Consider the following 13136-nt stretch of genomic DNA (forward strand, 5'->3'; position numbering starts at 1 on the left):
TCGCGACATTGGGACGCGTTCTCCATTTCTTTTCGCGCTGTACATTGGGCGTCTTCCCCCTCCATTCTATTCTTAATTCTCCATCAACATCCACATCAACACCCCGAATTCCTCAACGACGACGACAGAACACCAACTCTTCCGCATAGCACCGATAATCCAAGTCGTCACTGAAGCATCCTGCCGAACGTTTGTCCTCCTCGCAAAGTTTGAAGTGTTGACCTACCCCTCAACCCCTTTTCTGCCTCCAAAACTACACCATGGACCACCGATCAGTCTACAGCTTGTCTGTACTTCCTCCAGACGACGAGGGCGATGATACGCGCCAGCAAATACAGTCGCAGTTGATGCAGTTCATCCTGCAGTTCAGACTCGAGAGCGTCTTCATCTATCGGTCAGTCTACTGCTTTTTTAACGCCGCATTGACTAACTGTGGACAGCGACCAAATCCGCGAAAATGTTCTTCTTAAGCAATACTACTGCGATGTTGATGTTGGGCACTTGATCTCATTTAATGAAGAGTTGGCACATCGCCTGGTCACAGAACCAGCCGAGATCATGCCTCTCGTAAGGTCCTCGCCCAGCTAACGAGTCAACCACTGACAAAAACCAGTTCGAAGCAGCACTGAAGAAATGTACTCATCGAATCGTCTACCCATCCACTAAAGAAATCACACTCCCAGAACATCAGCTCCTGCTGCACTCCTCCGCAGGCGACATCTCCATCCGAAATCTCGACGCCCTCACAATTTCCCGACTTGTTCGCGTGCCAGGAATTGTCATTGGTGCATCAGTTTTGTCTTCAAAGGCGACAGCACTGCACATCCAATGCCGAAACTGCCATCAGACCAAGATCCTTCCTGTAGCAGGTGGATTCGCTGGAGTCTCGCTACCAAGATATTGCGACAGAGTGAAGGCACCAGGAGACGATTCTTGCCCGATGGATCCGTACATTGTTGTTCACGAAAACTCCCAATTTGTTGACCAACAGATCATCAAGCTGCAAGAAGCGCCAGACCAGGTGCCAGTTGGAGAACTTCCAAGGCATGTTCTCATTTCTACTGATAGATATCTCACGAATCGTGTTGTTCCAGGATCAAGATGCATGATTACAGGGATTTTCTCCATCTACCAGAATAAACAGTCCAAGGGATCTAGCACAACTTCTGCAGTGGCTATCCGAACTCCATATCTACGGGCGGTTGGCATCCACAGTGATGTCGACCATACTGCGAAAGGAAATGCTATCTTCTCGGAGGAAGAAGAGCAAGAGTTCTTGGAAATGAGTAGAAGACCTGATCTCTATACCGTCTTTGCAAACTGTATCGCTCCATCGATTTACGGAAACCAGGATATCAAGAAAGCTATTGCATGTCTTCTTCTCGGTGGCTCGAAGAAGATATTGCCAGATGGAATGAAACTTCGTGGAGACATCAATGTCCTCCTCCTTGGTGACCCCGGAACAGCAAAGTCCCAACTCTTGAAATTCGTCGAGAAAGCTGCCCCAATCGCAATCTACACTTCCGGAAAAGGTTCCTCGGCAGCCGGTCTTACAGCCTCTGTTCAACGCGATCACACAACCAGAGAATTCTACCTCGAAGGAGGAGCTATGGTTTTAGCCGACGGAGGTGTAGTCTGTATCGATGAGTTCGACAAGATGCGTGACGAAGACAGAGTAGCTATCCACGAAGCCATGGAACAACAAACTATCTCTATCGCCAAAGCAGGCATCACCACGATTCTCAATGCCAGAACATCAGTCCTCGCAGCTGCTAATCCTATTTTCGGACGATACGATGATCTCAAGACACCAGGAGAGAACATCGATTTCCAAACCACCATTCTCTCTCGTTTCGACATGATTTTCATCGTCAAGGACGACCATGATCGTGGAAGAGATATCAAGATCGCCAAACACGTCATGGGTATCAACATGGGCGGACGAGGTGTAGAAGAGCAAGCCGAGGCTGAGATCTCGGTTGACAAGATGAAGCGTTATGTCAGCTACTGCAAATCGTAAGTTTCCCCATCCTTCCCTTTGCATCACAATACTATACCAAAAGAAGAAGAATTAACCATGTCTAACATTCCCCTTCCAGACGCTGCGCCCCTCGCCTTTCTCCAGAAGCCGCCGAAAAGCTCTCCTCCCACTTCGTTTCCATTCGCAAACAAGTCCACGCCGCCGAACTCGAGTCCAATGCCCGCTCCTCCATCCCCATCACCGTCCGCCAACTCGAAGCCATAATCCGAATCACCGAATCCCTCGCCAAGCTCTCCCTCTCGCCCATCGCCACGGAACAACATGTCGATGAAGCGATCCGGCTGTTCCTCGCATCCACCATGGACGCTGTCAAAATGGGCAGCGGCCAGGGTAGTAAGGAGTTGAACGACGAGGTGAACAAGTTGGAGGACGAGCTGAAGAAGAGACTGCCAATTGGGTGGAGCACGAGTTTGCAGACTTTAAAGAGGGAGTTATGTGATGGCAAGGGGTATAGTGAACAGGCGCTGCAGAGGGCCATTACGGTCCTGCAAAGGAGAGATACCGTTACGATTCGAGGCCAGGGGAGCCAGATCTACAGGAGTGGTGCTTGATTGCATCCTGCTTTGGTTTCTTCTCGGCTGATGTTTCGTTCGGAGGGTAATTCCGCTCGCTCTTTGGGTGGTTCAGACATCTATTTGTGTGGTTCTTGACTTTCTCGCTTGAGGCGGCTGAGTTGATTTATTGACGAGCATGATGACGAGGACAAGGCGTTGGGAGTCGGTTCGTGTTTTGCTTGGCTCATGATTTCATATGTTTTGAACGTACGAGTAGGATTACGAAGTGATGGATGGGAGGCATAGGTGCATGCATAGAGACATGGCCATCTAGGTAGGTAGCTTAAATTAGAGCGAATAATCAATCCTGAAATGCAGAAACATGAAAATGCAGCTCTACTCATTGCGTGCAGAGCCGCATGACTAAACACATGATACTGACTAGCACAGTTCAGAAATGAGAACTGAACAGACATTAGGAGGAAGATCTCCGAGCTCTTGTATGTTCATTAAATGCAGCCAAGCTAAGCGAGCGGCTTTTCTCATCCCCCACAAGGTCTCCCGTCTCCGCTATAAAAGAGAGACCATTTTGGACCTTTTATCTGCCCTTATCTGTCTTATACACTGCCAAAACCCTCTCACGGGTCACAATGCCTCTGAACGCATGGACTCCATGCCACTGGCTCGCTAGAAGTATAAGGCTGCGGCTGGACACAGAAGTGGTACCATATACATATTCATCCTCTCATTGTTCCCTTAGACCTAGGGTTCGGTTCCTAAAAAGCTTGCGGGGTCAATCGACCCACTTCGCTGGTCTCTGCAGGCCACGAATCGCCTGTCGTGGCAAAATATTCCTACACAATCAACCTATATCTCACTTCTTTGAACAGTCCTCAGTTCCCAACCGCGGCGACCGGAGCCTTAGCAGCAACTTCTCCCGGTGGAGCAGTCTGCACTCTCTTAGCATCCGGTTCATCAGGTAGTGCTGTTTCCGATCCACGCTTCTTCTCCTTCTCAGCCTTGGCAGCGGCTTCTTTCTGCGCCGTACGGCGAGCCTCTTTGTCTTTGCGTTCGTTCTCCTTACGCAGAGCTTTGGATTCGAATTCGTGCCAGTCGCCTTCGAGCAGAGCAAGCCTATAACGGAACGTGTCAGCATTCGGCTTTACAAGAGCAGAGAAAGAGAGAGAAATAAACATACTCAGTAGCTTGTCTCGACTGAGGCTCCTCAGTTGTGAAGTAAGGATGCTCTAGGACGTCAGAGGCCGAGGGACGTTTGGCGGGGTCGTATTGTAGCATTGCTTCGAGGAGTTCGAAGGCAGCAGGTGTCACCCGTTCCTTGTACTTCTCTGCAAAGACATTTGGTCGGCGAGCTGAAGGGCGAAGAAGGGCGAACCACGCCATATCAGTGAGTCCTGGCCAGATGGACTTAGTTGGTGTACCGAGAATAGCATATAGCTTCTCCAGCTGGCTCATTTCTGTTCCATCGCCAGGGAAGATGGCATGTCTCGTAAAAATCTCCACTAGTACGCATGCCGCACTCCAAATATCGACAGCAGGCCCATACTGAGTCTCACCAAGGAGAAGCTCTGGCGATCGATACCAGATAGTGATGACCCGATTCGTATAGTCAAGCTGACGGCGTTTGGCGTAGAACCTTGCGAGACCAAAATCTGCTATCTTCAATTGCCCATCATTACTGACGAGGATATTTGCCGCTTTGATATCTCGGTGAAGTACACCACGTCGATGGAGGTAGTCGAGGCCCTCAAAAAGCTGCTTTGCCAGATGCTTCTTATGTGCTGCTTCAAGCTTGAATGTTGGATGATTCAATAAGCCAGTCAAGTCGTGCGACAGGTATTCGAAGACCATAAAGCAATCGTTCTTCTCTACCATAACTTCTTGCATGTTGACGATGTTTTGATGCTTCAATGATTGCAGAAGCTTGATTTCTCGAACCGCTGTGACTGGAAATCCATCCCGCTCGCCTTCCATCCGGATCTTTTTCAATGCTACCAGATCCTTTGTGAATACATGTATAGCCTTGAAGACTTTTCCGTATGTTCCGGATCCAACAACAGACTCGTTCCCGGGCTTTCGGTAGTAAACAGACTCGGACTTCTTGAAATCGTCGGTAAGTTGAGGTCGCTCCTTTACTCGCTTCATGATCTTTTTGACCTTTCGAGTTGTCGGGATTGCTGGCTTTGGGAAGTTCTGTTGTCTGGACGAAGCAGGTTCAGTAGGAATATTTCGAGAGTTGGGCCCACGAGGGCGATCTGGACTGAACTGGACATTTCGAGCCGGCCCTGCGTTCAACTTCTGAGATATCTCCAGTTTTGGCGTGGTCGGGAGATTTTTCGACTTTCCTGCCAGTGAGAAGCTGAACTTTGAAGAGTTCTGCTGTTGACTTTGGGGACCCGTAGGAGGAGGTCGACTAGGCGGTGGCATTGTCTCCTCGTCCTTCTTCTTGATGGCTTCCTTATCTTCGACCTGTAGATCTTTGGAAGGTCGAAACAAGTCCTCGGAATCCTCATCATCTTCGACGGGTGCTGGCTCGTGTTGAGGAGTCCCTGCTTGAGATCCAGCTTGTGATCCAGTATTTTGTTGAAGCTGTTGTGGGGGAGAAACATGCTGAGGGGTAACATTCCCAGAATTATTGATGTGTTGTCCACGACCAGCACCGGTTTGAGAATTCCACTGTTGATTCTGGAAATGACCTCCTCGACCACCCCGATGATCGCCACGGCCACCCCTCTGGTTGTAGTGATTTCCTCGAAATCCTCGTTGGTTACCTCGGAAACTGCCCTGGTTATATTGTGCATTCATAGGCCCCGAAGGAGCTTGATAGGGAGGAGACTGGGCTTGATTGTAAAAGTGGTTCTGGTTTTGAGGACCAGTGGGATAATTCGGTTGCTGTGGCTGCTGATAGGTCTGGGGATATTGACTGAAGCTTGTCAGCTAGTGCATCAATTAAAGGTTGTTCAGACTTACGGTTGAGGGGAAAACTGTTGGTGGCCATAATTGCCCCTTCCGGCAGAGTAAGGAGACTGAGCTTGTGGTGATCCGCTGTAATGTGAGTTAGGGGTCATCTGATGCTGTGGCGACTGTGAATATTGGCGAGGATCAATGGGTGGTCCTTGTTGGTATTGTGGCTTAAGAGGAAAAGCAGCCTGCATAGGATTGGCATTGTAGCCATGACCATAAAAGTTTCCTCGGCCATTCATCTTATCTGACTTGACTTCAATGCTGTTCGCACCCGAAGCGGCAGTAGAGGATGTCGATGCAGAAGCTCTGCTAACCTTGACTTCGATGCTGTTTGCACCTGATGCAGTTGGCAACACCGGTTTGCCCGATTTTGCCTTGCCTTTGCCCGGCCGAAAGTCGTCCCTTGGAAAGTCGTCTCTCGAATCTCGTCTGCCACCTCGATCCCCTCCAGGTGATTTGCCACCTCGCTGGTCTTTTGCGAACTTAGGGCCACGCGGGGATGGTTGACGAGATCGATTTGGTGGTCCGAAGCGGTCAAAACTAGGCGACCTTCGGCCAGCAACTGGTGAATGCTCCCTTTTTGGATCCTTACCTCGTGGCTTCTCGAGTGGAGAGCGATCTCGCTTTGTATCCTTTGGCCAATCTTCCTTATTCTTATGGAATGGTGATCTATCACGTTGCTTTTGTGATTGTCTTGCGGGAGATCTCTCACGTCTTATGTTATTGGATTTTAGAAATGGCTCGCGTCTGTCGCGTCGTGGGCTAGGAGACCGACCACGTCTATCAAAAGCTCCAGGTTCTCGACTCCTCTGCTTGCCCTCGCTACGGATATCGGACTGTCTCCGATCAGGAGAGTCTCGTCGATGTGGTATGGGTGATAGTGGTCGACGTTTCTTGTCGGCCTTTGAGGGCGGGCCAGACCTATGTTCTGATCTCGACGGGCTACGTGATCCCTCTCGTCTCGACTTCTTGTGTCCTCGAGGAGAAGGGCTTCGACTCTTGCGCCGCTTTACTGACGAAGGTGAATGGTGTGTGATGCTTCGTTTTGGCTTCTCGGATCCTCTTGTGTCCAGCAGCTCTCGTCCTCGATTGCGTTCACGCACCTCGTTCCTGGAGTCTCGAATGGGCGATCGTGACGCTCGTCTCCTATGCTCGAGGCTCCGATCGCGAGTTCTACTGCTCTGAGTAATAGATCTTGATTTGGCTGGTGTGCGGTCTTTGGATTCCCTCGACTCCCGACGAGGCGAACGTCGTCGGTCGTGGTTGAATTTGCGGTCGCGCGATGGCGATGGCGATCTTCTGACTCCTCGATCAACTCGTCCTCGGTCTCTGCGATCGTCGCCGTGGCTCCAGGTATCAATCATGTCGACATACCTGCCTGGACTGGCGGGTCTGTCTGTCGTGGGGATTTGGGGATGATGGGTTCGAGTTTGGTGAGGAAGCCTTTCGGTGATGCTTGGGCGAGACGACCGCATTTGCCCTTAGCCGAACCAGGCGCCCCAGAGCGAGCGGGCAGGCGAACAGATTGCTGCACCTGATTGATAGGGGTAGGAAAATGACAGAGAAAACATAAACAAAAACCGCAGTAGTAGATCGGGCGTACTGTGAGTGCGAGGAGATGCTCTTACGGTAGAAGGTCCACCTACCGTGTAGTAATATCCTTTTCTCAGCTCGTCGAGATACTGTGAGCTTCCCCCCTGCAGCTGCCAGAGTCGCATCGCATCCTTTTTAGCGCGACCTCTGCCTCGCTCCTCCTCATCAAATTCATTACAAAGTCTCACGAAATAAGTTATCTACGATACGCAAAAGCGAAAGAAACCCATCCTCAAAGCCAAGCAATTGCAAAAAGCTCTCCTCCTAGTCCTCCGGGCCGTGAATGAGTCCATAGCTCGCGCATTGCTCGAGTGAATGAATGCATCCCTGGTCAGGATTGGGGTGACATAATGTCCGCACCTGTGTGCAGTACAGAGCGACTTGTCTGCCAGCGCATACAAGTACGGAATTGGACATGATCATGGCCTCAGCTGGATTGTAGAGGCATCCTTGTGATTCTTGTTCCGGGCTGTAAGAGATCGTCGTTGGGGGTCAAGGCAACGAAAGTTGTTGCGGCGACATGCCTTCGAAGATACCGCGTGGTCGGCAGCAGGAAATTCGACCGTCAGTAGGTATTTAAAATGCTCCTCAGCGATGGGAGTCCAATGACACACGGCTTTCCCAGATAAGAAACGTCAGACTGGATATGCTTGATTTTGGCAAGCCCTTATCAGTATGCCTTCGGCCCGCATCTGAGGGAAGCCTGACGTTCCGATAATGCCAAACCATGAAGCTAGAGTTGGTATGGCTGAGGGTCGAAGTCCAGCAGTCTCATCTCTCCTGACCGTTATGGGGACCTGTTACCACCATAAGGTGACAGGTTGTCAGATCGCGAGTGCGCCAGAAGATTGACATTTCAGCACGACAAAATGTTCATATATATGACGTAGAACACCTGTAGTAAGAAGGAAAAGGACACAAGAGGGTGCGAAGCCGGTGATCCTCCGCCAGGCCTTGCGCCTCTTGATACTACATGGCCAAAAGCCTCATCAACGTTGGGCGGACGGTGGTGTCGGTGGGAAAGTGGCGACGCTGCTATCGTGTGATCCTAAAATACTGTTCGAAATTAAATCATGAAGAGTGCGATAATCGAGGGCTTATAACTCCCAAAGGCTGCCGCAAGCTGATATCAGCTTGAACTTAGTTCGGGAGTACCGCTGACAATGGATGATCATGGGCTGCCGAAGCGCGAAAGTCCTCCGCGATACCATAAGATGCTGCTGCACACCCATTATCTACCAGCTTTGTCTGAAGTATCGTGGCCGAAGAGTGCCCGTCGTAAGTGCCGTGCGCATTTTGCTTGACTTTGGGAGGCTGGAGTGAAGGGTGTGAAAGAGCGGTGGTTGTCCGTTGCGGATCTGCCTCCGAGACCACTTTCCTTGTTGGCTTTCGGCGTTCTTGCAAGATACCATCCTGCAGTGCTTGTTAGATATGGAAGAAGCTCCACGACAAGTACGCTCTGTGTTGTAAAGAATGTGATGATTCCCCTTCCATGGTCGCTGTTGGATGCTTCAAGTGGAGAGACCATCACGACAGTCTGGTCCCAGCTGGTGACCGTTAGTGTCCCACTAGCTCACCGCTACTCGAAACAGCAGTCTCGCGTCTTTCTGCCATTCTAATTTCAGCATCAACATCATCCTCTGCGAAGTCCATGCAGGTCACAGAGCCTGCTTCTAATTGCAACGCTGATACTACGACTTATATCTTGTAATATGACTGGGTGATCAGTTTCCTTTCGATTTCTACCGGAAGAAGAGACTTCAAATGCTTTATTCATCAAACCGGTGTTTCTGATTGATTTGTTTGTATTCAAAGGAGTCAGTGACCAAAGGTCGGACAGATAGGAAACCATAAACGAGCATTCCGCCCTGTCGGAGACTTTTCTGGAAGTTTTGCCGCTGACTTTTAGCAATCTCTCATCTAATAATCACGTCTTTGCGCAAAAGCTGCTAATAAGTTGTTCCAGAAAAGTCTACTGTGCATGGGTGTACTCGCTTGAGGGGAAATGTATCCTCGTACCACACCGACCAACGCTTCTCTCCATTGCTGAAAGCTTGGGAGTGTTATTGTATAACCGATAGCACCAAATCTGTCTGCGTATACCAAGATTCCCTCCTCAGGCTCCTTGTGATACCTTCTCGAATCCCCTTACTCAAATCTCTACTCGACTGCATCTCCTCATTCTATGCCTCGTTGGCCCTGCTTGCTTCCTCAACCCTTCGCATGACCTCAGCAACCCTTTCTGCTTCCTCCGCTTTCGCCGCAGCCTCCTCTTCAGCTCTTTTCTGCGCCTCCTCTTTCTTCTTCTGTTTATATTTCCAGTCATTCGATTCCTTCAATTCCTCCGTCTCCTCATACACCTTCGGCTCGATCTCCAACCACTCGTAGTCCTGCGCCAGGGGATGTTTTGGTCTCTCGGCACTCCCATCGTCAGACATGTACATCTCATCCTCGGTAGCAGGCGTGTCTTGTCCTGTGAGTGGATCGACGTATCCCCAGAGCATCATTCCCATGATATGGTTCTTTAGATCCAGATGTCTGCGGACTGCTTCACGAACGACAAGCTCATCAGGTCGGTACAAGTGAACCCGGCCCTTTCCCCAGCCTTCAAGATGCCCAATTCCGATCTCTTCTGGTGGAATTCCAAATATGGAATAATGGCGATGCTCAGGCTTGGGCTCCCAGTCATAGCGTACGACCGCTCTAATAATCTGCCCAATATCAGTGAAGGCCGTACGTTTCAACATCTTACACAATGGTGTCAGTCCTCTCTGTCCTAGCATCAGTCTGCGGAGATCGTCTTCGCCTGGTCCCTCAATAGGATCATTGAATCGCATATCCAACTTCACGACAAACATCTGAATATTGAAGATATCCAGAGCAGTGAAATAACGACTGTGCATGACCTGCGCGCGTCTCGCACTCGTCGCAATATCCATCACCAGCCACATCTTCTTGAGCGCAAGATTCATCTCCGGCGGCATGCGGTGGCCCTGTCTTGCCATGCAGGCTAGGATATCACGCACTGTCTTCTCGCGATGGACAACCATCTGCAACCAGCGGAGACTGGGGACCATGCGGACAGCGTTGGGTCTGGAGGGATGAGGACGCTTGACGGGATCATGGCAACAAAGAGATTCGTAGAGCGTGAAAGCGAAGATGCGCGCTGATTCTGGGGCTTGCGTTTCGGCGCACATACGCATGGTGTGTGTGAGGTGGCCGTTCATGATATCGTTGACATTCTTGTGGATCGAGTATAGTGATACCAGTGTCTTCGGATCTATGTGCTTTACTAGTTCGATAACAAGTTCCGGGCTATTGCTAATGCGCGAAAAGAAATCCCTCTCTTTTCGTTTGGGATACTCCTCTCCCTCGAGCTTGTCATCATCTTGTCCCTCTCCTTTCCTGTTGCTCTTTATATCGAGGCTTTGGGTCAGAACCTCAACAGCAGGCTCGATACCGGTCCGAGCAATAGCTTTGGTGGTGATCCTGAAGCGCGCATCTTCCGCTGCTCTGAGTGCCGCCTCTACTGCAGGGGCTGTCTTGCCTGTCACAAACGCGCGATGAAATTGGTAGGTGATAAATTCGTCGATTTCAGGTGCCCAAGGGGGAGGGACGTAATCTCGAGAGACGTTCTTGTTGTCGGAATCGCTGGCTGTGGACTTTCCATTGCCTTTCTGTTCTTCCATTTTGATGCTGGTGTGCGGTGATTGCACTTGGTTGGGGCTCGTAAGGTAAGATGATATTGGGAGGAGAATCGGTGTTCTAGTTGTTGTTGCTGCTGCTGCGCAGCGTATCGAGAAAATTGAACGAAGGGATCGCCTTACATTGAAGGTGAGTGCGAAGCGTGCTGTGACTTGAAGATAGCACGGCCAGGCATGAGTAAACATTGAATTTGCCGGTCAAGTTCGCTTAAAAAGATACCTGGCAACCAATACCCCTTTCGGCCTCTCTCCATGTCAGTCGTGCAGGTCAACATAACACAGGAAGGTAAGACAGATCTTGGACGCGGACGTGCGGCGTGCTAAATTCAGAATACAGTTCTTTAAGATGCTACAATACTAGGGCAGAGCCCAAGCTGTCTTTGGCTGACGTTTTGAGTGCCCAAGTAATTTCACGGACCAAAGTCTAGACAATATCATTCATTATCACTCCATGAACGCCATGCCATCCCTCCTAGCTGCACCCGACTATGGCTGTAACTCCTGTTCCTCCGTCAAGCCAGGATTTTTATCAACTCTCTCTGTATCGCTCGGGTATCCATCTTACACTCACCTTCCCGCGTGTCTCTCACCGCTCAAGCTCGTCGACAGGAATGTCATCCAGATCCTTACCTACAATGGCTTCGGCTACCTTCCAGATCTGGATAAGGTTATCCTCGGCGGCACTGCAGACGACCCATGGCTCGTTGACATTCCAGCTGAAATCAGAGAGATGGTTTGTGTGGCCGCCGTGCATGAACAGGCTATGAACAGTTAGTTGGGGACTGAAACGAGAAAGGGCTACAAGAGTCACTTACAGCTCAGGAGGTCCGTCTTCTTGGTCATCTGGCAATTGCTCCTCACCAACTCGGCTAAGATCCCAGAAGATGACACGGCGATCATATCCACCACTTCCAAGAATCGACTCCTCGTGTGGATGCCAAGCCAGAGAAGTAACAGCGTCTCCGTGGCCCTCAAGGGAATGAAGCTTATCTTTGAGATTCCTCAAATCCCAGATACCAATAGTTTTATCAGCGGATGCAGTAGCGAGAACGTACTCGGAAGCGTGGTTGAATGCCAAAGCATTGACAGCATCGGAATGAGCATCGCAGGTGACGGATGCCTCTTTGAGGTCACCCTGACGCACATCGAGAATTTGAAGAGTGCAATCGTCTGAGACGGTTCCAATGAGAGACTTGTGGAGCGGGTGATATTGAACGTCATTTACAACGGCCTTGTGGTGTGTATAAATGCGAGCGGCCTTGACGTGGTTGTCCTTTCCGCTCATTGTTTTTAAGTCCCTGTCAAAGTTAGGAAAACCAATAAAAAGTTTATGTACTCGGCACTTACCATAACCGAACCGTTTTGTCCTCACTACCAGTTGCAAGCTTTCCAGCCTCATGTGGATTCCAGCACAGCCCAAAACCTTCGCTCTTGTGGCCGATGAGTTCCGCTTGAGGGGATACAACTCCCTTGGGAATACTGCTATGCTTTGTACGGTCAAAAATCAAGACTCTCCCACCAGGAGCCATGGTGGCAATGATATTTGGATTTTGTGGTTGGTATCTCGCCTTGTTGACCTCTCCTGGGTGATCGATCTTCTGCTCAATGTTCATCTTGATTGCAGCTTGTTCTCCATTTGAGGAGTTTCCATAGCCACCAATTTCACCTCTCTGCTCATCATAGTCGTGAGGATTTGGAGTAATATTCTTCGGAATCTCGACATTTGCAATTTGGAGGTAGTTCTGCGCGCCGTTCGATGTGTGTGTGCCAATCAACAGGCGGTGGATGGTATAGTTTTTGCCCGCGGGCCTGACAGAATGTCAATACTGAAGAAGTGTGAGGGGTTATGACTTACTCCTTCTTATCAGGAAACCATTGAGTGGTCAAGGTTGGCCATTCCAGCGCAGTACTTTAATTGTCAGTAAGGTGTAGCAGAAATATGTCCCAACTCACCTCAGTATCATGTCATAGAGGAAAGGACTGTTCTTCTTCCAAGTCTTGTACTCTGCGGTCCCATAAGCTTGATGTTTCCAACTCAGTAAGCATGATAATTGTACCTTCGTTGATGATTTTCTGTTCGGTATCGGCGTCCTCTGGATCGACACCGGGGACTAAGATGATATTAATGAATGATACGTTTCGGTGGACGGAAAGTGAACAAACCTTTGGAATCCAGATCCATATCAACGTCTACTGGGTCTTGCGCCATATTTGCGAAGTCACTGGAGAAGTTGTGGTTGGGAGGGGAGAGGAGAAGTGAGGTTGCGCAAAGACAGACGGTCCTCTGAAATTGAATCGCGTGGTAGAGACGCGACTTCGAGT

General features: G+C 49.9%; 4 protein-coding genes across 6 annotated transcripts; 1 reads left to right on the forward strand and 3 right to left on the reverse strand.

Annotated features, from left to right (window-relative positions):
• The first annotated feature begins 12 nt into the window (after positions 1-12).
• Positions 13-2871, forward strand: MCM5 (minichromosome maintenance protein 5). Of its 2 annotated transcripts, XM_058502375.1 has the most exons (4): positions 13-394; positions 441-567; positions 614-2016; positions 2100-2871. In XM_058502375.1, exons 1-4 carry the CDS (start codon positions 261-263, stop codon positions 2590-2592), a joined length of 2157 nt encoding a protein of 718 aa, XP_058361304.1. In that variant the 5' UTR covers positions 13-260; the 3' UTR covers positions 2593-2871. The 2 variants fall into 2 exon arrangements, with proteins under 2 accessions (XP_058361304.1, XP_058361305.1); XM_058502376.1 differs by having other exon boundaries at positions 614-2871.
• On the reverse strand, positions 646-8614 carry CTK1 (kinase subunit of RNA polymerase II carboxy-terminal domain kinase I). 2 transcript variants are annotated; one of them, XM_058502378.1, is made up of 4 exons: positions 5524-8614; positions 3734-5476; positions 2058-3669; positions 646-2007 (listed from the first exon to the last, which is right to left on the reverse strand). In XM_058502378.1, exons 1-3 carry the CDS (start codon positions 6990-6992, stop codon positions 3429-3431), a joined length of 3453 nt encoding a protein of 1150 aa, XP_058361307.1. In that variant the 5' UTR covers positions 6993-8614; the 3' UTR covers positions 646-2007; positions 2058-3428. The 2 variants fall into 2 exon arrangements, with proteins under 2 accessions (XP_058361307.1, XP_058361306.1); XM_058502377.1 differs by lacking the exon at positions 646-2007 and having other exon boundaries at positions 2872-5476.
• Positions 8615-9293: 679 nt separating this feature from the next.
• Positions 9294-10799, reverse strand: ONS95_008820 (uncharacterized protein; the record flags this gene model as incomplete). Its single annotated transcript, XM_058502379.1, has 1 exon — positions 9294-10799. The coding sequence occupies one exon, from the start codon at positions 10797-10799 to the stop codon at positions 9294-9296; it is 1506 nt and encodes a 501-aa protein (XP_058361308.1).
• Positions 10800-11048: 249 nt separating this feature from the next.
• On the reverse strand, positions 11049-13105 carry HAT2 (Histone acetyltransferase type B subunit 2). Its single transcript, XM_058502380.1, has 7 exons — positions 12978-13105; positions 12872-12925; positions 12768-12819; positions 12670-12723; positions 12162-12623; positions 11630-12112; positions 11049-11575 (listed from the first exon to the last, which is right to left on the reverse strand). Exons 1-7 carry the CDS (start codon positions 13021-13023, stop codon positions 11401-11403), a joined length of 1326 nt encoding a protein of 441 aa, XP_058361309.1. The 5' UTR covers positions 13024-13105; the 3' UTR covers positions 11049-11400.
• Positions 13106-13136: the final 31 nt, after the last annotated feature.

Source organism: Cadophora gregata, assembly GCF_030347475.1.
Source record: "Cadophora gregata isolate MNR1 chromosome Unknown scaffold_3, whole genome shotgun sequence".
NCBI classification, from domain to species: domain Eukaryota; kingdom Fungi; phylum Ascomycota; class Leotiomycetes; order Helotiales; family Ploettnerulaceae; genus Cadophora; species Cadophora gregata.